General features: G+C 50.4%; 2 protein-coding genes across 3 annotated transcripts in view; one reads left to right on the top strand and one right to left on the bottom strand.

Moving 5' to 3' along the window:
• Positions 1-120: 120 nt before the first annotated feature.
• Positions 121-19,760, top strand: TSTD2 (thiosulfate sulfurtransferase like domain containing 2). 2 transcript variants are annotated; one of them, XM_004711083.2, is made up of 10 exons: positions 121-272; positions 5,427-5,641; positions 6,559-6,866; positions 7,331-7,451; positions 12,069-12,194; positions 12,865-12,970; positions 16,002-16,120; positions 16,603-16,761; positions 17,251-17,389; positions 18,998-19,760. In XM_004711083.2, the coding sequence occupies exons 2-10, from the start codon at positions 5,477-5,479 to the stop codon at positions 19,300-19,302; spliced, it is 1,548 nt and encodes a 515-aa protein (XP_004711140.1). In that variant the 5' UTR covers positions 121-272; positions 5,427-5,476; the 3' UTR covers positions 19,303-19,760. The 2 variants fall into 2 exon arrangements, with proteins under 2 accessions (XP_004711140.1, XP_045152549.1); XM_045296614.1 differs by lacking the exon at positions 121-272 and adding an exon at positions 2,365-2,386.
• Positions 19,761-20,181: 421 nt separating this feature from the next.
• Positions 20,182-26,529, bottom strand: part of TMOD1 (tropomodulin 1) — a 73,920-nt gene continuing 67,572 nt past the window's right edge. The window contains exons 9-10 of the mRNA XM_004710992.4: positions 24,104-24,248; positions 20,182-21,695 (exon numbers count right to left, since the gene is read on the bottom strand). Of these exons, the coding sequence (XP_004711049.1) occupies positions 21,631-21,695; positions 24,104-24,248 (210 nt within the window). The 3' untranslated portion in view covers positions 20,182-21,630. The remainder of the gene's footprint in view (positions 21,696-24,103; positions 24,249-26,529) is intronic.

Here is a 26,529-nt window from a genome sequence, read left to right as displayed (position 1 = left end):
CCGCGGCCGGCCGGCCCCGCTCGGAGGCGACGAGTGGACTCGGAGTGACGCTCTTTCCGCCTCGGCTCCGGTCCTCCGGTTCTCTCAATGGTTTTCCCGGCGGCCCTTTCGCTAACAGTCTCAAAGACTTCCGGAGCGGGGTGACGTCAGGTCATTGGTTCTAACTTGAACACAGAACTGGAGTTTTCTGTCCGAAGTGCAGCGGGCAAGAGAAAATTGCTAGGCGGACACAGTTCCGGGAAGAAAGACCTCAGGATAGATCGGCCTGGCAGGTCGGTACTCACCTGGGTCAGACCCATCCCAAGGGGTGGGGCCGGGATGGGAGCGGTGCCGCGCGTGCAGTGCCACCCGCTGCGATGGAAGATCGGCCCTGACTGAGCCTCCTGTTTCGGGGTTTGCCCACTGGCTGTCATTTTAGGAACAAGCTGATTGTTTTAGTTCCGATTTTCCTGTCTTTGGCGACTATGTTTGGAGACTGTCTCCAGCCTCGACGTCCCTCTGGGCACCGCACCAACTAATCCATCTGCCTCGTTCATAGTCATCTGAAATTGAATTCGTTTAACCCTCCGGTCCTAACCTATTCCTCCTTCAGGTTTATCAAGTCCAGTAAACAGCACGATCCATCTGGCTGCTTAATCCAAAGATCGTGGCTAGAGTCATTCTTGAACCTTCTGTTTCCTTCACGTCTACATAACCATCTCTTGTCAATTCTGCTCCCAAAACAAAGCCACATTGCGTAGTCAATAAAACATGAGTAGACATCTTTCTAGTATTCTCTGCCTTCACTCTGTCCATCTGACATCAGTAATGATAACTCATGTGCAACATCTTCTGATCCAGCCTGAATCTCTTAACAGCTCTCATGTCAATGGACTGCTACAACCGTTGCTAAATGATCTTCAGCAAAATTTTACATGCATGTAATAGTAATAATATTGTTCTATAATTTGAGCATTCTGTTGGGTCATCCTTCTGTGGAATGGGTACAAATATGGATCTCTGCCAGTCAGTTGGCCAGCCATGTAGCGTCTTCTAAATTTCCTGGCCAAGACGAGTGAGTGCTTTCAGTACATCAGCTTGTTGAAACATTTCAATTGGTGTTCCATCAATGCTAATGCTTATTTTTGGCTAATGCTTTCAGGCCAGCATGGGCTTCTTCCTCAAGTACTCTTGACTCTTGCTCTTTTGCTGCCTCTTGAAATGGTGGAATGTCAACTAGTTCTTGTGGGTACAATGACTGTATTTTTTCCATCTTCTGATGCTTTCTGCATCATTCAACATTTGCTCATAGACTCTTTCAGTGTTTCAACTTGAGGCTTGAATTTTTTCTTGAGATCTTTGAAGTTTAATATATGCTGAGTGTGTTCCTTTTTGTTTTCTAACTCTTTTGTTGCACGTTTTATTATAATAACTTTGTTTCCTCCAGCTGTCCTTTGACTGTTTCTGTTCAGCTCTTTGACGTCATCATTTGTTCCATTTGCCTTAGCTACTCCACGATTAAGAGAAAGTTTCAGAGACTCTCTGGCGTCCACGTTGATCTTTTCTTTCAGTGCCCTTTTGCTTTCTTAATGAATAATGTTTTTGAAGTCCTCCCACAGCCCATCAGCTCTTCTCCTTAGTGTTCAGTGTATCCAACCTGTACTCAAAGGGGTTCTCAAAATCCGGGTGAGATATACTCAAGGTAGTATTTTGGCATCACGAACTTGTTTTAACTTCTTCAGCTTCAATGTGAGCAATGGACGGTCTGTTCTACAGTCAGCCCCTGGCCTGGTTTTAGCTGCTGATATTGAGCCTTTCATGGTTTCTTCCCCCAGATGCTGTCCGCTTGATTTCTGTATATTCCATCTGGAGAAATCCACATGTAGAGTCACCTCCTATGTTGTTGAGAAAAAGATATTTGCTCTGAACAAGTCGTTGGTCTTGCAAAATTCTATCCTGTGATCTCCAGCTCCGCTTCCATCACCAAAACCATATATTCCAACTGTGGTTACTTCCTCTTTGTTTCCAGGTTTTGCATCCCCATTGCCAGAAATTACCAATGCACCTTGATTACCTGTTTGCTCACTCTCGGACTTAAGACATTGGTAGAATTCTCCAAGTTCTTCTACACCAGCTTTGATGGTCAGTGCACAAATTTGAATAATAGTTGTGTTGATTGAATTTCCTTGAATGTGAATAGATAGAATCCTATCACAGACAGCATTGCACTTCAAAATCAATTCTGAAATGACCTTTTATACCATGAATGTGACCCCATTTCTCTGGACTGTGTCCCTCCCAGCATAAGAAACCATATGGCTGCCTGACTCAGAATGGCCAATGCCAGTCCTTTTCAGCTCATGAACTCCTTGAATATCGATCTCTGTGCCTTCCATTTCGTTTTTTGGTGAGTTTCCAATTTTCCTAGATTCATGTATTCCAAGTGCCAATTATTAATTGATGTTTGAGTGGCGAAGGTCCTGAAGGCTTTCCCCCCACGGCTTCACTGCATCGCAATCATTATGGTCGACTTTACTTTCAAGGCAGCCTTTCCTCAGTCATCGTTTGAGCGCCATCTGACCTCAGGATCTCTGACAATGTTTTGCTTTATTCGTTAGCCCTTCAGTATTTAATAGCCATCAGGCTTTCAGTGGCTTATTCTTCCAAGGGTGGACCGCCTTATTCATCCTATGGATGGCTTATTCATCACAGTCTGTTCGTAGTCTGGAAGCTCCACGGAACCCTGTTTACGTTGGATGACCCTGCTGGTATTTGAAAAGTATAGTAACACAGCTTCCAGCATCACGGCAACACGCAAGCACCCCAGTGCGACAAGCTGTAGTCAAGTACATAAGTGAAGGAAATAAGGCAGTCAGTGAAAGAGGGGGGAATCTCCGGATGATGGGAAAGGGTGTGCAAAGACCCCAAGCCAGACAGAGCAAGGCTTGCTTGTGGGTCTGGGCAAAGACTAGCGTGGCCAGAACCAAGTACATGAGGGAGAGGGTTGCCTGAGGTGGACCTCAAGAGTGTCATCTCTAATCTTTCTTTTTTTTAATGTCTGGTGATCTGAGAGCCCTGGTGGCAGAGTGGGTTAAACGTGGGGCCGCTAATCAGTTGCAAGGTTAGCAGTTCAAAACCACCCATCTCTTCTTGGGAGAAAGGCGAGTTTCTGCTCCTGTAAAGATTTACAGCCTTGGAAGACGAAAGGGGCCGTTCTCCTCTGTCCATAGGGTCGCTGTGAGCCAGAACTGCCCGGGTGGCAGTGAGGTGTGGTGGTCTTGTGCTTGGGCTGCAAGTGTACAGAGTAAGTTGGGCTTCCGTCGAACCCTTCAGATGCTGTTGGTTCCGTGACCGTGTTGGTGTCCCCTGTGTGACAGCACTCTTCCTCCTTTCTCCCTGTGCTTCCCCCGTGGTTGTGTCTTTCTTCTCCCTCCTGCCCAGCAGCTGGATCCCTGGGCAAAGGCTCCCCTTTCAAGCTCCCAGGGTTCGTTGTCTTTAAAAAATGTGGACTGACCAGGTGTTAGCATTCTCCTGCCAGGCTTGTCTATTGTTGCCCTGAAAGTTGAGCCTTAGGGGTGAGTTCAGGCCTGACGGGTGTCTCAGGGCCTTCACCAGCTGGTTCTAAGAGGCTATCACACTTGTAAGGCTAGTCTTTTTTTTTTTTTTTGGCTGAGTTTTGTTGCATGGTTTTCTCCCATTCCATCTAGGACCTCATATTGTAGTTATTTTTCAGAGTGGTCACTGACCGGGTCTTCTTCTCTCAGGGGCCTGGAGTGTGGGCTGCCAGTGGCCCAGGAGCCCCGTGGACTCATTGGTTCCATGGACCTGTGATTGTCTTCACTCTCCGTGCTCTGGGTGGAGAGCCCACTAGTTGCACTAAAGTGGCTCAGGCTTTCGAAGGGAGGGGCCCTAGTGGTTCCTCCTTGGGCTGCTGCTGCCAACTCAGCAGTTTGAAACCACCGCCCGCTCCCATGGAGATACACGGGGCTTTCCCCTCCTGTCTCTGAGACTCACAGGGGCAGCTCCACCCTGTCTTATAGGCTCACTATGCATTGGCATCGACTCAGTGGCAGTGAGAAGGAGGGCTGGCATTGGGTGGCATTTGAATTGGATCTTGACAAGAGAGGTCAGCATGTGGGCAGAAGAGAGGAGGGCAGCAAGTGAGGAAAACAAAGAGGCAGAAAGCACAGATGCTGGGGTGGCCAGGGTGGGTGAGGTGACAGCGAGGAGACCGGGCTACGCCGTAGCTCACATACAAGGCGGGGTGAGAAAGAAAACAGAATGCCTGAGATGGGGTCCACTTGTCCCATCTATCCCAGCTGGCTTCTAGAGTAATTCGTTTTTCAGTGTTGAATACAGCGTTCAGTTATATTACAGTGTTTGTTGAGCTTATGTGTGTCAGGCCCCTTCCCCCCCAACCCCCACCCCCATATTCCTTTCCTCACTAGAGCCGTACAGGTAGCTCCTGTCATCCCAGTCTACACATTGGAGAATTGGAGTGCCAGGATGTGCAGTCGCTCCCCAGGGGTGCGGAGTTGCGCCCAGCTGTGCTGCAGCCCCAACCCCACGCCTTCCCCAGTACTGCCCGTTCCCTGTCAGTGCTGGCCTCTGGTACCTTGCATGTTATCACAGACAGGCAGTAGCATATGGGCCGTAGTGTGTTCGTGTTTCATAAGGTTCAACTGCCGGAGCCATTTTGATGTCTGATTGCAGCTCATCAGAATGAAACTCTCTTTATAGCTATGTCTTAAGGAGTGGAATTGGCACAGCCCCGAAATGAAACCCAAGCCCACTGCTGTCCAGTGGATTTCAACTCACAGCGACCCCACAGGGCAGAGTAGAACTGCCCCAGAGGGCTTCGAAGGCTGTGAATCTCTGTCCCACAGATGGCTGGTGGATTTGAACTGCTGTCCTTTGGTTAGCAGCTGGGCGCTTAAACCACTCTGCCACCGGGGCTCCTGTTCAGAAACGAGGGGGCAAAAACCATAACATTCATGACTGAACCTCCTGGCAAGCAGCGTGGTGGATTGCGGTGGTTCCCAGTGCTTTTTCTGGGTCCTTTGTCCTTGAACCCTGCTCTCTGCTTCAGTGCTGTTGCTTCAGAAAGGCTTCCCTGGCCCCTGTCTAAAGCGTCTGCCTCCTCGCCCTGCTTAGCTTCCTCCCTCCCCACTTTTGGCGCCTGACAGTACATCCTCAATTTATTCATTTGTGTACCTCATGTTTCAGCCTGCTGGAATGTTGGTTCCTGGAAGGTGCAGAGAAGAGATGCTCTGTTTCATTCACTGCTATGTCCTGCATTGAAATAAATAGCTGTTACACAAACAAGTGAATGGATGAGAAGCAAGGACTACAGGGCTCAGTGGCATTTGCACGACTGATTAGTTTCAAGTTTACTTCAGGAAAGAATCGCTGACTTTTGACATGGCTGGTTTTTGTTTAAATCCTAGGAGGTAGTTTCCCAAACAGAATCTTGGCCTTCCTGCTGCAGCCAAGCCAGATGCCTTCTTCTGTGTCTCCAGACCACGGGGGTGACCCAGAGGCCTGTGTCTTCAGATTTTCAGACCTGGATTTAAAAGACACAAGTCCCATCAGTCCCAGTAACCAGCTCAAAGCCGAGTTAGATGGTAGCACAAGGAAGAAATACTCCTTTGCAAAGAAAAAGGTAAATGTACTGTTGATGGTTCGTGGTCCTGTAAATAGAGTTAGCATAGGTACATCTTCAAATAGCTGGTCAAATAAGCAGCAAAGTCAGAATTTATAACTCCAGAAGCCTGTAAGTGGAAAAGTAGACTTTTTATAAGAATCCAAAAGACAGAAATAACCTTCGCAGGAGGACCATTGAATGTTCACGTTAGAGGTGGCCTCTGCCACGCACAGTGAAAGTTTAGTGGAAGAGGGAGTCCGTACAGGGACCAGCAGGCAGGGACTGGTAGATGGGCACAGGGCGGGGTCCGGGTTAGGCTGTGTGTCAGTGGTGGGTCAGGAGAGAGCCACGCTGCGGAAAGCCAGGTTGATGTTCTGGTGCAGCACCTGTGTCCGTCAACAGTGTGTGTGCTGCTGCAAGCAACGCAGGTCAAGCTGTGTTACGCAGATATTTCCACGTGACATAGAGAAAAATTAGGATGCGTGGCATTATTGACTCTTCATAATGCAAAATCCAAGGAGCTGTGGTGGCACCGTGGGCTCACCATTGGGCTGCTAGCCACCAGGTCAACAGTTCAAATCCTCCCGTCACTCCACAGGAGAAAGACGAGACTACGCCCATAGAGATTTCTCAGTTAGAGTTGACTTAATAGCTGTGCTTTTTTTAAAAAAAGCACTGTAAGACCTGGTTTACCTTATAGTGAGCTTTCCCAGTTAACTAATCGTTATCGCTGACCCAGTTTCACTTATTTCTTCTATAGCTTAGTAGTTAGAGAATTGGTCCTGTCGCGGGGAATTCTTCTATTATGTAGTAGAACATCAACTAGCTACTCCCATGGGTGAGGTCACATAACAATTTCACTGGGTTTAAACTGGAGCTTATTTAGCAGTGGCATTCTTTGAAAATAACAGTGGCATTTTAAAATATAATTGTAGGCATTTGCCCTTTTCGTCAAAACCAAGGAAGTCCCAGCATCTAAAGAAAAACAGTGGAAATGTTGTCAACAGCCATTCAAGGACGAGAGCAGCATCCACAGACACGTGGCCACACAACACGCTGATGAAGTCTGTCAGCAGACTGGTGCTGTTTTAAAGGAGCTGGCTGTGACACTGAGCTCCTCAGAGAGTCTCCAGCTTGCAGATGAAAGGAACCTTCCCAAAGAGTCCCTCCCTCCCGACTGGGACTGGGCAGTGGCTTCTTGGCTCCCTGACATCAGCGGCTTTAGTCCTGACCAGCTGACAGGGTAAGATTTTCATTCTTTATTGGGGGTTGATTGTCTCAAAATGCATCCTATTCTGCAGTCTCTCAAACAGAGTGTAATGATGAGTCAGTGCTTTCAGGAGTTTACCGTTGTTATGCTCATAAGCAGGATGCTGAGTCACCCTTTTAACTAATTAACCTCAAATTGTTACGGATCTGCTGCCCCTCCTGGCTTTCTCCTCCTGCTGGGCACGAGCCCTTGTGCTGTGTAACTAAAGACCCCAACGTCGGAAACAACAGGCTGATTTCACACAGGGTCTTCGGGTCTGGGACCTGGAGCAGCTGAGCTGGGTGGTTCTGGCTCAGGGTCTCACAGGCAGTAGTTGCCTCAACCTTGGAAGCACATGCCGAGACTGCTTCCGGGAGCTGCTGGGGGAGCTGGTCTGCACTGTGGCGCCCTTCAGCCAGTGGTTCCAGTGTTGTTTCCCTGTGGTCTTCTCTTCCTAGCGGCCAGGGCATCGATGACGGGGAGGTGCTGCTTTATTACTGCTACTGCGACCTGCAGGATCCACAGCGGGTCTGTGCCTGGCAGGCAGCTCTGTGTCGCCATCTCCAGCTCACAGGCAAGGTAAGGCCTCCCTCACCTCGTCCTTCCGGCTCACTGTGCTTCCCACACTTTGGAGGCTACACTCGGCCCCCAAAGCATTTTCTGTGAGCTTCTTAGAAATTCATGAAGTCCCACAGAGCCTTTAAGGAGAATCTATAACAGCTGGACACTTTTTCTGTACAGGGCTAGATAGTCAATACAAGAGGGTTTCCAAGAGGTCGTGGGAAAATGGGATTAAAAGGGAGTAATGTTTTTCCATGAACTTTTGGAAGCCCCCCTCATACTTTAAGCTTTGTGGGCAATATGGTTTCTGTTACAGCTACTCCACATTGCCACTTTATCACCAAAGACCATGATTTCATGTTACGTACAAAAAGAGCCATAGGTGGTGGTGTGTTCTAATCAAAGTACATGCAGAAGCAGGAACCGTCTGCCCACCGGCGTAAATACGTGGTTGTGCATGTTGTAAAGCTGCACCTGTAGGGGTGGCTCCAAGCTGCTGCTGCTCCTTTTCCTAGAGCAGGTGAGGGCCTTTCTGTTCCGGGGCCTTGACACATGCTGTCCCTTCTGCTCTTCCCCGAGACGGTCAGAGCGCTCATCCCTTACTTCAGGGCTGCTCAAGTGCTAGCCCTGCTCTGCAACCTCTACCCCTTTCTGTCCCTTTCCTCCCCCTGCTTGTTCGTTTCAATGAGACTGTGGTGTCCCTTTGGGGAAGGTTTACATAGTGTGTTTGGGTCCCCGTTCACCAGTTTCTGCACAGATCGTCCAGCGACGTTGGTGACATTCTTCATAAGGTGTCAGCAATCTCACGATTTCCATTCTGGTGGGTTCCCGTTTGTGGTCCCTAACATTCTCACTCTTGTTTTAAAGAAATTGTGATTTTTTTTTTTTGGTTTGTTTTTTAAGGAGCATAGCACTTAGGAATAGTATTCATGATTTCTCAGCCAACTTATTACCTACTTACAAGTGACTTGAGGGATTATTTTGGTTTAAGGTTTGAAGAAGGTCTCAGAGCATTATCCTGAGGGAGTCCTCCAGCCTCAACCCGCCCAGTACGTCTGGGTGTATTGTGGGAGTCTGAGGTCCTGGTCTACCTTTCTCTGCCACTTAATCCCATCTGTTGTCGCCCTGATTAGAACTATGGGTAGTGCTGGCTGGGCACCATCTGGTTTGACCGGTCTCAGAGTGGATAAGACAGGGTTCAAGTAGACTTTGCCTGGTAGACTAGTTTCTTCTTTGAGCCTCTGATTTTCTTCTTTCTCTGTTGTCCTGAAGCAGCAGAGACCAGCAGTTGCGTCTTAGATGGCAGCTGGAAGCTCTGAAGACCCAGCGCTATGTGTAGCGTAACTTTATGAAGCACATATTGTTCGCCAAGTGACCATTCCCTGTTTTGTTGGTTTTTTCCCTTCTAAGGAATTTATCACTACCTGAAAGTATGTTAGTTTTCTTATTTATACCCTTTGTTTTCCCTTGTAGCTTCATGATGATATTTTCTTGATGGATATGTTGTCGGTACTAGAACAGGACTTAGAATTAATAGACAGACAGTAAAATGTATGAGACATGTTGAGTAGAGAATGAATCATATCATTCACAAAGACAGTGTTCTACATCCGACGTGAGTGAGTAGCGACGGCCTTCAAAATTCATGAACATGCAACTATTGGCCTCTCCCCATCTAAAGTAAAGAATGATGAGACTTGAAAGACAAATGGAAACAATTAGTCCAGTGGACCGGTAGAGCACACAAATGTTAGTCCCCACAGCCCTGAGCCCAGAAGAACTAGAGGATGCCCTGGTATGACTACCAACTGTTGTGAAAAACGATGACATCAGCAGATCGGAGATGAGCAGCGGGCTCACGGTTCAGATGAGACTGAGCGACTCCCGGACTGTGGCCCTCAGTCACCTTTAGGTGTGGAACTGAACTTCTCCAGCCTTAGGATAATCAGCTACTCAAGATGAAAAGGGCAGCATGGATTCAAGGGCAAGGTTCTGATGTTAGGGAAGAAGGGATGGGAACAGGAGGCACAGGGAGGAAGTGGGGAAAGTGACGCCATTGAGGGCCTTGCAGTGAGTTAAAACAAATATATCTGTGGATCACTGAACGTAAAGCTGGTGACCTGCTCTGTAAACCTTCACCTAATCTATAAGAAAATGTTTTCTTTTTAAAAAATAAATGAATGCATGTCGGTAGCCAAGCCTTAAATGTACTACATGTATATCAGTGTAAGCATTAAGACACCAAAATGTTAATTATAGTTACCTCTGCTTGAACACGATGAAGGACATTTTGGTATTTTGTGTACGTACCTATATGTTTATGTACATGTACATGCACACACAAATAATACTTTTAACTTTCTTTCAAGCTGAAAGACATAAAGTCGATTTCCTCTGAGAGCTCTCTGGCCCTGGCCTTTCCTGTCTCACACCTGACCGTTTCCACACAGCTCCCAGGTTATAACTTCCCAAGGCAGCCAAGTGATCAGTGGTGTTTTCCACACTCACGCGGAGGCAGAGAACCTCATTCACCTCACTTACCTCCCTCCTTTAGTCTGTCATCAAGTCTTGCCACTTCTGCCTGGAAAATCTTCCTTGACTGCATGTCTTTCGTCCACCTCCCCCTCAGCAAGGTGCTACTCTCTCTTAACCAGTCGGTTGCAGGAGCATCCAAATTCCTGTTCTTCCTCTTCCATCCAGTCCGTTCTCCACGCAGCAGCCAAAGTGACCTTACGAGACCATCGTATTGCTTCCTCTTCAGACTCTTCCAATTCTGGAGTGAAAATCAAAATCTTTACTGATCCCTAAGTTCTAGTAAGGTTGGGCCGCTTCCTGCATTTTCAGTTGATTTACATTCTTCACTCTTGACCCTCATGGCCTTAGGTTTTCTGGAATCCTCCGAAGACTCTTGGCCTTTGGATCTCTTTACCTGAGGCCGTCTTCTACAAGGGACTATCACACTCGCCTCAGACCCTGTATCTAATCCATGTTTTCCTTACATTCTCTCAATACTGTCTGAAAGTTAGCTTCTATTGTTTGGCTCTTGTCAGTTTGTAAATAATTCTATCATAATGTCTGTGACTTCCATTAATCTGTGAGCTCCAAAGAGGACACAAACACAACACAATATCAGATGCACAGTAATACATACACATGCACATACACATGCATACAGATAATAGAAACATATATACATACACATACATATGGAATGAATATTACCACCTCTCGAGACCGAACTCTTAGGCCTGAAAGATGTTCACAGTAAATTTGGATATGCAAAACCTGAAATCAGCCCCTCTCTGGGTTGACTTACCAGAAGGGGAACTAGCGGTGACTATCCCTCCCATCACAGGGGAGCAGCCCCTACCTGGAGTTTGGGTCCAAATGTCCAGACTTCAAAATTGCACGTCCAGTTAACTGAGGTCATTTTCCAATGGTAGAAGATTTGGAAGACTATTGGCATCTAACAAAGGGAACAAGGAAGCCCTGTTGGCTCAGTGTGTTACTCATTGGACTGCTAACTGCGAGGTCCATAGTTCGAACCCACCAGCTGCTCCGTGGGAGAAAGAGGAGGTGGTGTGCTCCTGGAGCAGTTCTGCTCTCTGTAGGGTCAGTTGGCAGTGGACAAGTAGGAAAAAGGAGAACCTGGAATTCTGGAGAGACGCTTCTAGCCCCTATTACTATGCATTCCTTACGGCCTCTGGGTAATTCATAAACCATTGGTGGCTGCGGGATAAAAGAAAAATGACCAGACTTAAAGGATACACTTTTAAATACGGATTTGTCCTTGGGGAAGTTACCTTACTTCTCTGAGCTCCCGTTTTCTTCTATGTGAAACGGGATAAGGATGTCTGGTTTTCAGAACTACAGTGTAAAAGCCCTTTCTCACAGAGGGTGCTCAGTGCACGGTAACTGTTACTGCTCTTCGTTTCTAAGGTGTAGGGCCTTTCTCACCGAGGAGCGACTTCAGTTGAAGGATCTTAGGAATTGGAAGTCTCATGTATGGGTTTAGAGATGGTCTTGCCCGCACTGTGCAGGAAGTGGAAGTGCTTGCCCTTTCTTGGGTCCTGAGGTTTTATTATAATCTGCTCTTCTCAAGAGAGCTGTGTAGGGTATGTGCCTCCATCCTCCCTGCCACGGGTCAGAAGCCATTTCAGAGTGGATTGTTGGTCCAGCTTTATTTTTATATGTTGAAAACAACAACTTGTTCCCTTTGGGTCAGTTTCAAGAGGTAAATTAACTTTCTCAGCGAAGAAGTTGCACAGCTAAATCTTGATCCTGGATCCACTGATCTGCGGAGGCGACTCTCTTGCACTACCTGGTTTCAGTAGAGCTCAAATTCACTCTTTGGCCATGGGATAACTGGAGCTCCATAGCACGTGGGGCTTTCTAGAAGTCAGTCGTGTGTTCAGTTTCTTGTTCCACACATGTGGCCTGAGTACCTTGCCTGCACAGGCCCTGTGGCAGTGCCGTGTTAGGAAAACAGGCGTCTCTGGTCCCAGTGTGGTGTCCACAGCAGGGTGTCTGCTGTTTGTCATTCCACTCGCTGGCCCACAGGAGCCTGCTGTTCCCCTGCAGAGGCAGAGCAGCTCAGGAAGGGCTTGCTTGCCTTTCTCTCCATCTGTCTCTCAGCTTCGGATTGCTACTGAAGGAATTAACGGGACGCTTGGCGGAAGCAGGTTGGCCACCAGCCTCTATGTGGAAGCCATGCTTTCCTGTCCATGGCTTAAGGATCGCCTGTGTAAGGAAGACTTTAAGGTAAGAGGACTTGGAAGTAAAATGCACCTCGAGTTCATCTGTTTCTGCCTTCGTGCCTCTCCTCTCTCTAGTGAGAGAAGGTTAATGGTGAGAAATAAGTGGTACCAGCTCAGAACTGTCTCGCTTGGGTTAGGAATGACCACGGAGGAAACCTGGGGCCAGCAACCTGGACTGCTCAGCCCCGTGCATCCACTAAGTAACTGTATGACTTTGGACAAGGCGGTGGCTTCCCTGGACCTCAGTCCCCTTCTTATAAAAATCAGGCTTCTACAACTCACAGCATCTAGAACTCCTGTCCTGGGCATGTATCCTCACCCGAGAGACCACCTGACTGTGGGGAGACTACCTCATCATGAGAAATAGATGAAGTAAATGAAAGGTCAGATAAGATGAATCCATGTTCGTGCTGGCACAATAAAGGATCGCTGCTCTGGAACAAACGCTGGGGCATAATGATCACAGGTTGGAATTGCTCAGAGGTGTTGCTGTTTTAGAGGTAAATGCTTCCAGCTATAGAAACACCATTTCTATTTTGTATTCCTGCAGATGGTATATACAGTAAATCTTTATTGAAGTACCATTATTGTAGAATCAGGCATACTTCTTGCTAATAGCTGGGGGTGGGAGAAGAGGACTCGACTGTACCCTGCTTTTGTTTCTCGTTGGCTAGACCAGCCCAGGAGGAGCTCACTGTTTCCCAGAGTTGCGCGTTGGTGTGTTTGAAGAAATCGTGCCCATGGGGATTAGCCCTAGTAAGATCTCCTACAAGAAGCCTGGTATGTCTACTTTTAGAAGAATTGTGCTTTTCTTCACCGGACAAAACAGAATAGACAAATAAGAAGGTTAGACAGGACAGTGCTCAGCAAGCATCAGCATGAATCCTCTCTTTGAGATAACTGTGGGGTGGTGGCCAGCCCCGAGGGTCCATTTGGCTCTTCAGTTGGCTCTTCTCTTTGGTGCCGTGGTAAGTGAAGACACTGCCCTTAGAACTGACCTCTCTTAGTTATTCTTGTTGACGGTGACTTTGGAAGGTTGTTTCCTCTTTGTAACTATTATAAGTAGTTCACCAGTAGACTGGAATGCACTTGCTACAGGAAGCAGTGGCTTCAATACCGCAGTGGGTGGGTTGCTTCCAGTGTTCTAGAACGTTGTCCCACTCTCCCGCCGTGGTTACCATGGAGCAGGGGTGGAGGATGCCCAGCCCACCAGCTCCTGTCCTCACCAGAGAGAAGCAGCGCCCCCTATCCCATTAGGGATGATTTAGTCAAATGTTTGACCAGGATGGCTTACAGATGAGGTTACAAATATCCAGATGGCCCCCTGGCAGGAAAAAGGCTGCTCCCACCCCTGCTACATGGGGTTGGAAGACATTTATGTTTTTGTTTTGTTGTGTTTTTATTTTATTATTAATTGGGAATTAATACATATATTGTTAATATTCATGACCAGCTTTCATCTATAGCCCCGCCCACTTTCCCTATCCTGGATTCTCTGGAGGGAAATCCCTAGCATCCTATCATTTTTATGTACAAAGATCTTATAAGTTAAAGAGTTCTTTTAAAAAATAAATAACTGTAAAACCATTATTACATCTAAAACATTGTAGTGGTAATTTTTTAATATTAACAGACTTCCAGTTAGTGTTCAAACTACCCAATTCTCGTAGTGTTTTGAAGTTTTGTGTGTGTTGTCAGCATTCAGATATGGTCCGTGCATTGTAATTAGCTGCCATGTCTCTCTGAGTCTCTTGGCCTGTGGATTCCCCTCCCGTCTGTCCTCTTTGCAGGGTAGTGTTTGAAGAAGCTGGGTTCTCTGGCTGTAGAGGGGAGCTCCCCCAGCTTAGATTCTGCTGAGAGAGCCCCCGAGCTGTTTAACATCACCCTTGGGCCTCTGTGCTCCCTAGACATGGTAGGTAATATGATGTGGAACTTGCACTGCTCAGTGGAAATGTAATATGGACCAGACATGTAATTTTCAGTTTTCTAGTGGCCACATTTAAAAAGTAAGATGAAACAGTTGACATTATCTTTAATAATCTGTTTTAAAACAATATATTTTGATTTCAACATATAAATAGAAGGTAAAAATGAAATATAAAAATTATCAGCGAGCTTACTGCCCCCAATATAAAGTTGTTGATCTAGTATATATTTTACCCCTTTGTGGCCCAACTCCATTTGGACTAGCCACATTCCCAGTGCTCGGCGGCCACATGTGCCCACTGGGGACCATATTTGTCCCGCTCTAGAGATCTGGTGAGGTTCAGGTTTGATTTTGCTCTTGCTTTGCTTGCCTGCTCTTTTCCTAACAAGACCGCTTCTTCGGTAATGTTTGTCTTCCTTCACCAGGAGCCCCATCAGTCTAGTTGGCTGTCTGGTGTGCAATATGTAAATATTTCCCAAAGGCTGGAATGACGCCACAGGAACACGGGAGTGAGATGCAAGCACTGGGAAGAGACTCCTGCATCGGGAACTCAGGCCAAGAGAGCTGGGCCTGCTCCAGGTCCCCATTGGAGCCGAGGCAGTGTGGCCTCAGGCAGCTTTCTCCGTGCCTGCAGGGCGCTGCACAGGGCCTCCGGGGCGAGTAGCTCCGAGCAGGGCTGTATTGCTTTCATTGGAGCCAGTTGTTCATGGACCTCTGCTATGCACGGCACCATCCAATCTGGCCCCGCCCTAAAAGCAGCAGCGGGGGAACTCTGTGGACAGAGTTTAAGTAGATTTTCCATCGTCCTCATGGCCGTTTTGAACTTCCCTTCCTGCCCTGCTCTTTGGGTGTCCCTTCAGTGATGTGCCGGCCAGGAACACAGAATCGGGCCTCCCCACATTCTCCTAGGTTGGACAGGTAGGGGTTCCCGATTCCTACACTGTGCCGAGCCTGCCTGGGCACAGAGCAGTCTCCGATGGTGGTTAGGATTCACCCCTGAGCAGAACGAGTTTTCTTTGGGGCTCTAAGTCACTAGAGCCCCGAACCAGGAGGTGTGGTCACCCTACTGCCCATGCACCAAAGGTGATACCTGGACTCTGAGGTTTGAGAATGATTCTGTCCTGGGGAGTTAGGGCATAAGAGCTCCACCAAACTAAGCGCCCCTCTGTTTAGTCCCCAGCGCCATGCATTGGACTGCTAACCACAAGGTCAGCAGTTCAAACCCAGCAGCCACTCTGCAGGAGAAAGATGAGGCTGTCTGCTCCCAGAAAGGTTTACAGTCTCAGAAACCCAAAGGGGCGCTTCCACTCTGTCCTGTAGGGTTGGAACGAGTCAGAATTGACTCGGTAGCAGTGAGTGTTTTTGTTTTTAATATTTTACTTCATGTCTTCAGTCCTTGTTTCGTACCTTTTTCATCTTTTTCTTTCTAAGATTTCTACTGCCATTTCTCGTTCACTTATGCACAGAGACCATTCCTCGTAGCCCTTTTGCCTTTTTCAAAAGCATATTCCCTAATGTTCTCCCATACCTGCTGACACCACCGTTTTTAGCAGAACGAGTTTTCTTGAACTTGGGCTCAAGCTCAGTAGCGACCGTTTGAAAGGCCTTTATTGCAGACGAGGTTCCAGTTGTCTGGTGGCTGAGTGTGAGCAGTCTCAGTGCCCTAACAGCTCCTGGCTTCTCCCCCGCCAGGCTCCCACGGTGGTCACGCTGGGCACAGGGAGGCCGAGGGCACCCGACATCCTGGGGCGACTGCATACCAAGCAATCTTCAGACACACTCTCAGTTGACCAGGGCTGGGGATGTTGCGGTGGCTACAAACAAGGCGTCGTCTCATACGTGGGTGTCTGTCTTTCATCACGCTATTTGGTGCTTTGATTTTAGGAATCCATTTATCCCCAAGCGAGTTTCATAAGGAAGTGGAAGCATTTTTATCTCTGGCCAATCAGGGACAGAGTGATACTCTCCTCCTGGACTGCAGAAACTTCTACGAAAGCAAAATTGTAAGTGTGAGCCAGACTTGAGCTTGGTGAGATGGAGGGTCACTCTCAAGGTCCCCAGGGGGAAGCCACACGTGCCCACCCATGGTTCAGGCACAGGGACCCCCTCCCAGGACTCACAGTTTCAGAGCGAACCCACGCCTTACGCTGGGAGCTGGTGAGAAGGCGAGCATTAACACCATCTTGACTTGTTCTCTACTTTTTGGCTCCCAGGAGCCCACCCTTATGGGTAAGCCGCTTGAGGGTCTTGTAAAGCTTGCCTGGGGCAGCCTCTCTCATCCCCTGGAGGACTCTGGGAAGATGGCCCAGTGTCCACCCAGCCCAAGGAGCCCTGCCTGTAAGGTCTAAGTGTTGAGTTCAAGGGCACTGATGAGAATGGTCATGGACAAGTGCTTCACAGTGACCCAGGGCCCGACAGACATGGGAGGAGGCCTTGCTCCTGGCAGGTGTGTGGCCCTGACCACTCCGCTGTTCCTTCCTTGCAGGGACGATTCCAGGGCTGCTTAGCCCCCGACATCAGGAAGTTCAGTTACTTCCCTAGCTACGTTGACACAAACCTAGAGCTTTTCCGAGAGAAGCGGGTACTGATGTACTGCACGGGGGGCATCCGTTGTGAGCGTGGCTCAGCCTACCTCAAAGCCAAGGTGAGTCCCAGAGGTGAGGAAGTACCCAGCCCTGCCTCCCCACCCTCCCGCACGCCGAGCCTGCCAGAGGAGTCACATTCTTCACCAGGGAATCTTGAAGCACTAGATCTGAGCTGCTTAAATCCCCAGATGTGAAACGCACTTAACCATCTTAAAGACTCATCAGCTATAAAAAGGAGATCTTAGTTAATATCTCCGTCGCCTTGTTCCCTAAGTGTAGCCCTCAGAAGAGCAGGTTAAGCGACATCACACATCCCAACAGGTGTCCTCCTCTGTTTAGGGGACAACAAAAATAGCTGGGTGTCTGGGCTCTAACGCGGCAGCGAGGCCCTCCCGCACAGGCACGGTCTGGCCCCCAGGCCCAGCATTTGCTCAGTGTCCTGCCCTGGGGAGAGGCAGGGGTCCTCCTCTTGGGTGCTCTACCCCCGCTCCACTCTCTGCGTGGTGCTCAGACGCCCTGTGGGATCTCCCCCTCCCCCCTCCCCCCAGGGCGTGTGCAAAGAGGTGCTCCAGCTCAGAGGCGGCATCCACAAGTACCTGGAGGAGTTCCCCGACGGTTTCTACAAGGGGAAGCTGTTCGTGTTCGATGAGCGCTGCGCCCTGTCCTACAACGGGGACGTCTTGGCAGGTAGATCAGCACAGACCTGCCCTCCAGCAATGACAGCGGGCGGGCAGGCTGAGTCTTGTTATGTAATGTCTGCACAAAGCCACACATATTGTTGTATATCCCAGACCTCAAGATATTTTGTTGTTTTTTATTGCTCTGTCATTTATTTTCACTGTAATTCTATGTGCTCTTTGCATGTAATGCCTTTATTCTAAGACGGAGTCCATAGGCTCCACCGAGCCCCTGGTTAGAGGGTTTGTGAGACTCAGGAGATGTACATTTGAGTGACAGGAGGGGAGCTGTACCGTGAGAGCAGAATCCAGGGCCAGGGCCCGAAGCACGAGTGGCCCTAGGACGTGACTACAGCTTGCGGGGCACCTACCTGTGGTACCAGATGAGGTGGTCAGTGAAAGGGTGGGGCTTCTCCATAAGGGAGGTGGCTGCTGCTCCTCCCTGTTTGCCCCAGCCGGCAGGGGATGTGGTCACAAGCAGTGAACCCCAGTGGTGTGCCGCCAACCCCGTTCCTCTGAGCAGAGACTGAAATGATCAGATGTCCGGTGCTGGTTCTCTCCCCTCCTTTGGTCTTTTTATTCACTGAATGGTCTGCTGTCTGGCTCTCTCTAAAGCTACTGCAGCCCTGTATCTGTAGATGACAGATAAGGAAGAAGCAGAAATGTGGCCAACTTGGCAGACTTGGAGGGATCTGCACGGGAAAGTGAAGGGGAGAGAGATGGCCCACCAGTGGCTTAGTTCAGTAAGGGCAGGAGATTTGAAGAGTGAGGTTGCTCATGGTACCAGGAAGCCAGCAGGGAAAACAGGCTCAGAAAGGGAGAGTGGGAGTCCGCATCAGGTGGGGAAGCTGAAATGCCCTGGCCCCAGCAGCACAGTGTCAGGCCTAGGGAAGAGGGTGAGTGGGGTGACCCATGGAGGTCACAGATAGCTAGGGGATGCTCTATATCCTGGGTGTCATTGCCTACTGGAACAGTGAATGATCTAAAGCATAGGTCCCCAAATTTAGCTGCCCTACCGTCCCCTTCGCATATAAAAAAGTATGCCCCACCTTCCACCCATAGGAGGTGCTATGGCCCACTTTTGGAAGCAGGCTGTTCAACAGGGGTGGTTATGCCAGCTTTGGAATAGCTCACGAGAAAACTAACACCCAACCCACTGACACCGGGCCGATGCCGACTCAGAGTGACCCTATAGGACAGGGTAGAACTTCCCCTGTGGGTTTCTGAGACTGTAGCTTCTTATAGGAGTAGAAAGCCTCATCTTTCTCCCTTGAAGTGCCTGGTGGTCTTGAACAGCTAACTTTGCATTTAGCAACCCACCACCTAACCACTACTCCACAGGGCTGCAGCTGATGAGAGAGAGATTAATGTCAATGCTGTAATTGGGAAGAGAAGAATGGGTCAAGGAATGTTGGGGTCAGACAATCCCCAGAAGTACTCAACCGTCGAGAGTATGTGTGTGCCTTTTTATTAACAGACAGGAGACTATTTAGAAATCCCAGAGGCCCTATAGGGTATGTGGTAAGCTGAGCGTTTGCCTTAGGAACAAGAGGCTTGCCATATTGTGTACACATGCACACACACATGCTTTTAACAAGGGCTTTTCTTGCCTCCTCAGAATGTTCATACTGTGGAGTCCAGTGGGACCAGTACAAACTCTGCTCAACTCCCCAGTGCCGCCAGCTCGTCCTGTCCTGCCCTGCCTGCCAGGAGCAAGGGTTCACAGCCTGTTGTGTCACGTGCCAGGACAAAGGGAAGAGGCGAGCTACCAGCGCAAGGCCGAGCAGCTTTAAAGAGGAGTGTGAATGCACAGCCCGCCGGCCACGCATACCCAAGGAAGCATCACAGCCACGCAGCCCGGTGAATGCAGAGCCTGGGCCTGATGCTCGTGTGAGCGTCTCCTCCAAACCATCCCCGAGCTAGGTTTGGGGCAGCCACATATAGGGGAATTTCACAGCTACTGCACCAGAGAAATGGAGAGTGTCAGGGCTGGCCAATGCCACCATATCAACTGGTGACTTTGCTGGGCACCTCCACTGGACAGCAGGAAGGGCCAGGGCCATGGCTGCTATCTGACTCCTGCCTGACCTGAGACATTGACTCGTGATACTGGAGCACAGTGAAGTGGTGAGCCTGGGGGATCCCATGGTGCTCAGAATAGAGCCTGGTGCCCATGCCAGGCCCCCTCTCTGCTCTGTACCAGAGCTGTTTGTAGACACTGCGTTTGTCGTCACACCTATCCATCCTAGTGGCAGAAACGTGAAGACTCTGAACCAGGCCCCCACCCCTACCTGGGCCGCCTGAGAGCATCTGGACCAAGGGTCTCCATCGTGGCATTTGGCCACTTCCTATTTTTGTAAATAAAGTTTTACTGGAACGCAGTCATGTCCATTTCCTTCCTTTATAGAGGATCTGCAGCAAGGAAAAAAAGTAGTTGGAGCAAAGACTGTGAGGCCCACCTCTGTCCCTTGACGGAAAGTCTCCCCGCCTCTGATCGAGGGAACAGCCTGCCTTCGGGATGAGGCCGCTTCCACTGCGCTAGGGTCCTGGGAGGGCATTACCCACTCGCCCTGCTGCTGCCAGCACCCACACTCGTGGTGCTTAGAGGTTCTCTCTCATGGATTCATTATGACCTGACGTTGCTGGTATTTGGGTAGCTGTGTTTAGGTCGCATGGGATGGAAGACACATTCATAAGCCTGCAGCTCTGCCCCAGTGACTGGACTGCCCTGCCTGCTGGGCACACATACTTGAAGGGCACGCCACTGTCCCACGAGCCCCAAGGAGCACACCGGTAGCCATGTACAGACCGACAGATTTACTATTCGTTGCAGTTTCCAGTGATGCAGAACACAGCTGCAGTGTGTTTCACGGGCAAGCTGTTGGGGCAGGGGGTGTTCCTGCAGCACGGGGCCGCCCTTGGGTTCATCTGCAGCCTCCCCTCGATGAGCCTCTTCCCCAGTGTCAAGGCCTGTCGCCCCGCTGCCGTGCATGTCCATGCTGCAGCAGCTGGCCCCCGCACATGGCGTTTCCCCTCTCCTCCGGAGCATCCTGCTCAGTGCTCACCAGCTCCACGCCTTTGCCTCTTTCTCTTAAGACTCATTGAATTGCACCTGAAAAGAGCTCCCAAGGCAACAGGAATCCCGGTGTGACTGGCACTGTGGTGCAGGAAAAGGCACAGGGCGGTGCGACCGAACAGCCAGGACGCAGCAGACATGCCCACAGGGCGGTTTCAGAATCATCGTCTTTGGGAGGTTTGGCCAGGATTTCCTAATTCTCTGACCATGTGGGTCTTCTTCCCCAGCGGCCTTCAGAGGCAGTTCACAGGCACGAGACCAGTGGTGGCTGTGTAGGAGTCCCCGGGAGACAGGCAGGATGTCCGTAAGGCCAGCCATGCTGAGACCGTAGCTGTGGTGAGCTGGAAGTTCACCTGCTGACTGGCACTCCACATGAGCCACACTGCTGCTCCCCATGCCGCCCAGACAGAGCCTTTCAAGTAGTATTTGGCCGTAGGGTTTCACGTCCCGCATGAGGTTGGCATTTGGTGAGGGTGGGGTGGGGTCTTTTCTGGCTCCAGTATTAAGCTGTAAGGTCATGTCATGCTCCTATAAGGGACCTCAGGGAAATGCTTGCTGCCTGGGACTGCCAAAGACACGTGTCCCAAAGCTTGACATCTCACCACTGGCCTTTCCCATCGCCTCTGCCAGGAGGAGCTCTGACGGCAATCGTTTCTCTTATCCCCCTGGAGGGCAAAAACTTTATTCTTGATCCAGCCATCCACTTGGCAGCTCAAGCCTGAATTAAAGGGCTAGTCTTTAAAATGAAAGGAGGGTTAATAAAACATATGTCAATTTGCAAAGTAGCCAAGATCCAATGTGTAATTAGGGCTAAGGCTCCCGAAACCCGGTGGACGAGTGTGCTGCCTGTTCACGCACTACACACCCGACCCTGCACAGCAAGGCCTGCAGCTGGGCCCCTGGGGGTCAGTCACTGCTCAGGTAGCTCCGTCTTCAGTAATCAGCCGGTTCGAGGGCTTCCTTTTTAAATAATCACTAGACTAAAGAACAACTTCACATGAAACCTATGTTATAAAAATGTCAACTACGACCACTAGTTAACGTCAAACCTTAGTGCATAAAGAACTGAACACAAAGGATGCGCCGGTACGTTGCCGCCTGGTTCCCCGGGCAGACAGAGCAGGGATCCTCAGGAGGACATGTCCAGTTCAAAGGCGGGTCTTCCCCTCTGCGCACTAGACACCACTCCGGCACTTGGGGATGATGGGCCCGGTCAGGTCTGCAAGCCGCCTCTTCCTCACTGGAAAGGAACAGAAGAGAAATGAGGAGGCAGCCAGTCCGTCAGTCCTGCAGACCAGGAGCCCCGCTGGCCCACGGAGAACACCAATATGCCTTGTGCTGTTTGTCTGAGTAAAGCCTGAAGTCTGTATTGCTTTTAAAGGACCCTTGTGTGTGTGACTTGTGTCATGGCCCCTCACCCTTCACTCCGAGTCCATGACACGGTCCTGTCGGTCACAATGACTTCTAAATGGCTGACCACACCAGTGTAATGCCCTGGCCGGCTTCTCCCGAGACCACACCCTTGAAGAGCCTTACTCTGCTTCAGATGAGAGTGAAGCCGAGCCCATCCTCTTAAGGAGCCCGGGGCCTTAATCCCCAGGGGGCAGCCCCCCAAGATCCTGATGGGACAAGATCGTCCTGCAGTGCCCACCCCTAGGTGTCCCTGCTTGACATCTTCCCCGGGGCAAGATGATAGAAACTCCAGCCACTGTTCATGGAAAGACGTGAACGGCCACAAAGGGGAAAGCTGCGAGCTGGGGACATTCGCTCAGGGGGTGAGGGATCCCCTTTGCTGTCACAAGGGAGCCTACAGACATGCATTAGTGTCTGCAGCCAGAGACCAGGCTTCGAGCTAGAGCTGCCACCAGCACGAGAGGAAATTCTGGAGGGCCGCTAGGTGGCAGCCCAGGGGCCTCTGGTGTGGCAGAGATAGGAAGCGATGGCTGAGAGGAGCGAAAGTCTGTACTTCTATGTCTTCCAATTCCTGAGCGAGGCTCGATGCACACATCACATCACAACAGAGCTGCAACCAGAGCCCCATCAGCGTATGGACAACACAGGCAGAGCCACTGGGGTGTTGGGGCTCAGAGTGGTGGTGTTCCTGGGTGCCCTGGGAGACTTCTGTCCCAGGGAGGAGGGTGCAGTGAATGAAGCGGGCAGCTTCTCTAAGGACAGCCTGGGGAACACGGTAGCGGAATGCCAATGATGAAAAGGTGGGGGGGGGGGGCAGTGGGAGTAAAGACCCTTTAAGGACATGCTTTCTCCTGGGTCACTGGGCACTCAAGCTACCTGGCATGGTCCCACATAATGTGGCAAGAGGATGGCTGGTCAGGAGGTACCCAGAGACGAAGTCTGGCAGGGCCCAGGGGTCCCAGGTGCCTCATGGCTGAGAGCATCAGCGCAGGAGAGTTGGTGCCACCCTAGTTCTGCCCTCTTGCTTAGGTGAAATGACAGTAAGGCAAGGCCTCTGTTTCCTTACTGTGAGTTGGGATGGGAATAGCCCTACCTCAGGAGATTAATGGAGAGTCAGTATGCCGGGACTGGGAAGTCCTGAGAACAGTGCCTGCCACACACTAAGGACCACCAGCCACTCGGAGGGTCTTGTGAACAACAGGAGCCCAGAATGGGTCCTCAGCTGGAGGACAAAGGTCACTGCTTTGAGCCCACCAGCTGCCCAATGGGAGAAAGAGGTGATGTCTGCCCCCAGCAGGAGGTACCTATGGTGTGCTCGCTCTGGGGGGGGGGGCTCTGAGTTGGCATCCACTCGATGGCAATGGGCTTGGTTGAGGGTGTTTGCGATGCTTCTTGGAGAGGTTGTCCTTGAGACTAGAGCAAAACAGGGGCTTTGCCAGGACAAGGGTTTTCTGGTTTTAAGCATGTTACGTCCCCTCCTGCTTCAGGCCCACCTGACCCCAGACGCACGCCACTGTCTAACGTGGAGGCTGCCCTTCCAATGGTAAGTGGACAGTGCTTTCTCTCCTTGCTTTCCTCCGGCCTCTCGTACCGCCGCCGAGCGTGACCAGGACAGACAGAAGAAATGCACGTGGCAGCCCCGATGGCCTTTCTGGATGTCAGTTGGTGACTGATCAACCTTTTTCGGTTCAACTGCCTCACGGACTCAATTGCCGTATAAGAGCGATACGGTGACATCTTCTTTAGCTCAAACGAATCGAACTTGCATTTACTTTGCTTTTGAAGGTGGCTTTACAACGTCTGCCTGACAAGCCATAAGCCATGTGCAGGTTCCAGGCCCGGGGGCTGGGGGGCTAGAGGTCGCATAGTCTGGAGAGGACTCCTCATTGTAGAGTACAGGGAAGCGCTTCAGAAGAAGAAAGGACCCGGCTGTGGGCTTTGTCTGCACCAAGTGGCCCAGCATTCGGTCAGGTGCCGTGTGTGAAACCTGGACCAGCCCTGGGCCCACCCTGCGGCCTGGCCTCAAGGAGGGAGAGCGCTCATCCCTGGGCCCCTGGGAACTCACAGTCTAGGGAGGGGACAGGACACAAGCCCAGAGAAGGAAAGCAGGGCTACGTGGACGCTATGTGGACGACTGGACGGTGAGGAGCCCCAGGGCTTCCCCTGATACATCCTGCACAGATGTGTGTGTGGGGAGGAGGGCAAGGGCAAGGGTGTGGGCCCGCTTCCACTCACCCAGGTCGTTGTTGCTCATCATGGCATTGGATGCCCGAAGCCGGGGCCCCTGCTGGGTGAAGTGGTAGCCGAACTTGAGAAGCGTTGTGTTTTTTTCCAGCATGCTCACCATCTCCATTTCTGCTTTGTTGCCCAGAGGCTGGCTCTTGGGTGGAGAAAAGAACAATTGTTGCCATGCATCCCTTTGGCTAGGGCCTAACAGCCTGCTCCACATACAGATGGTGGGTCGGGAAACCTTGTCATTCCCCATTCCAAGAGCAAAGAGCGGAGGGGCTGGGCTGCCATGCAAACCGAGCTCTTGCGGCTGGCCCACCACAGCCTCTCTCTGAGCAGGTGTCCATGTAAGGACTCCACCAGGGCGCACCCTGGAGTATCGGAGCAGCGAGGACCTTCGAATCACCCAGTCCTGGGGAGACATTAACAACCCTGCTGCCCAGGCTATATCCCTTCCTAACGGAATCCGGAGTTGGTTCCCATTGTTTTTAAACTCCCCAGATTGTGGGAAACTGAAAGATTTCTCCAGCGTCTCTCCCAAATATATGATAGACTTAGGACACTGCTTGCCGCTAATGGTAAATGATTGTCAAGTTACCTCCCTGAAGGCAGTCAGCTGCCAGACTACTGCCTGGTCCCACCACAAGTAGGGCCCGCTCCCTGCTGTTAAGGACAATGAGCTACTTCTCCCTAAAGGCTTACAGTCCTTGGTTTGGTCCCTGCAGGGTGGGTTTACACCCTACTGATAATGGTTTCAACAGAGAGCCAGAGAACAGGTCAAACCGGCTCAGTCACACCCAAAGTTAGGCTGCCATCCTGATTCTAGGATCCGCCCATCTTGTCACATGTATACCCCCAATCCCTCCTCTTCCTATTGTGTGGATACCCCTAGATCACCCCCCTCCCATTACTGTATTACCTATAGCACAACCCTTTCCTGTGACACATGTCTTCACCTGTAATTAAGGGGCATGCCTGTCCCCAAAGAATATAAAAGCCTTGGTTAGCAATAAAGATTCTCTCTCCACATGGACCACCAAGTGAGGCTGAGGTGAGCATGCTACCACGAGATGTGTCTGACTCCATTATTTCAATCTCTTCTATCGCTCATGCTCTCTATGACTTTACTATAACCTTTACTTATTATCGCTGTACAATTGCGCCGACTGGACCAGTGGTGATGTGTTAGGGGCTGGTTTCCCTGACACCAGATGATTCCCACCGGCAGCCAGTGATCCCATCTGACCTCTTCAGTTTACACATGAGCCCCATTTGAGGCCCAGAGAGGGGAATGGGCTTGCCAAAGGCCACACGGTGAATCGGGAGTGTCGGTGTTGGTTACCTACAGCCCGCTCTGGTCACAGGAAGCCTCTCCCACCCCCAAGTCTATACTGATCATACGACAAAGAGGAGAAGCACGGCGGCACAACACTGGCAAGAACGTGACGAGGACGCGTACCACAGCCCCGTGAATCCCCGTGGGGAGAAGTGAAACGGGCATTCGCCAGGAGGAGCTCGGAGCTTTGTCCTAGAATGTAGGCTGCAAAACAAGGAGGCACCTCCCTGGCCACTGCCCTGGAGAGAGGGCCATGGAGTGGCCCTGCGTGTGTGTGGGGTGGGTGGGAGGTGGTGGTGGTGGTAATCTAAGTCACATATTCAAGACAAGACAAAAGAAAGCACCTCACGGCCATCGAGCTGGTCGACTCAGCGACTCTCTGGGCCATGATGTTTCTGAGATGGTAACTCTTTTCAGGAGTAGAACGCCTCGTGTTTCTCCCAGGGAGCATCTGGTCATTTCGAACTGCTGACCTTGTGATTGGCAGCCCTGGTCATAACCAGTGCGTATATACTTGTATTTGCATAGAAACAAATCTAGAAGGATGCTGACGGTGGGATTTAGGATAGCTTTGTTTTCTTCTGTGTGATTGCACCCTCTGGTCGTTACATAATTTCACGTCAACTTGGAGCGGAGGGGTGGAGTCTAGCCTGATGGTGCCTCCGCGTGAGTGGGACCTCCTCCTAAGCAGGGTCCTGGGAACCTCTCCCTCTCTGCCTTCACCTTCAAGGTGGCGAGCCACCCAGAGACCCGTGAGAGCCCAACGATGGATCCACACGCCTCCGCACCCACCAGCCTGTGATCTCCCTGCATTCTGCGTCATTGCATATGGCTGCGCCAGTCTGAAGAAGGACATATGGACTAGTATCAGACTTACGGGCTCAATCTGGACTGGGCTGGGATGTTTTCTTGATATACAATTGCTCCCTTGATATGAAGCTCTTTCTTACAGATACATGAGTGTCACTGGATTTGATTCTCTAGTCAACCCTAACACATACTGTTTGCATTACCATGAGTTATCGATTCAATTATGTCTACCCCCACACCTAAATTTGTGTCAACTTGGCTGGTCCATGATCCTCAGTTTTGGATG

This window comes from Echinops telfairi, unplaced genomic scaffold (assembly GCF_000313985.2).
Source record: "Echinops telfairi isolate 266 unplaced genomic scaffold, ASM31398v2 ScPeMD7_7410;HRSCAF=8448, whole genome shotgun sequence".
Taxonomy (NCBI): domain Eukaryota; kingdom Metazoa; phylum Chordata; class Mammalia; order Afrosoricida; family Tenrecidae; genus Echinops; species Echinops telfairi.
This window is presented reverse-complemented; position numbering and strand designations above follow the sequence as displayed.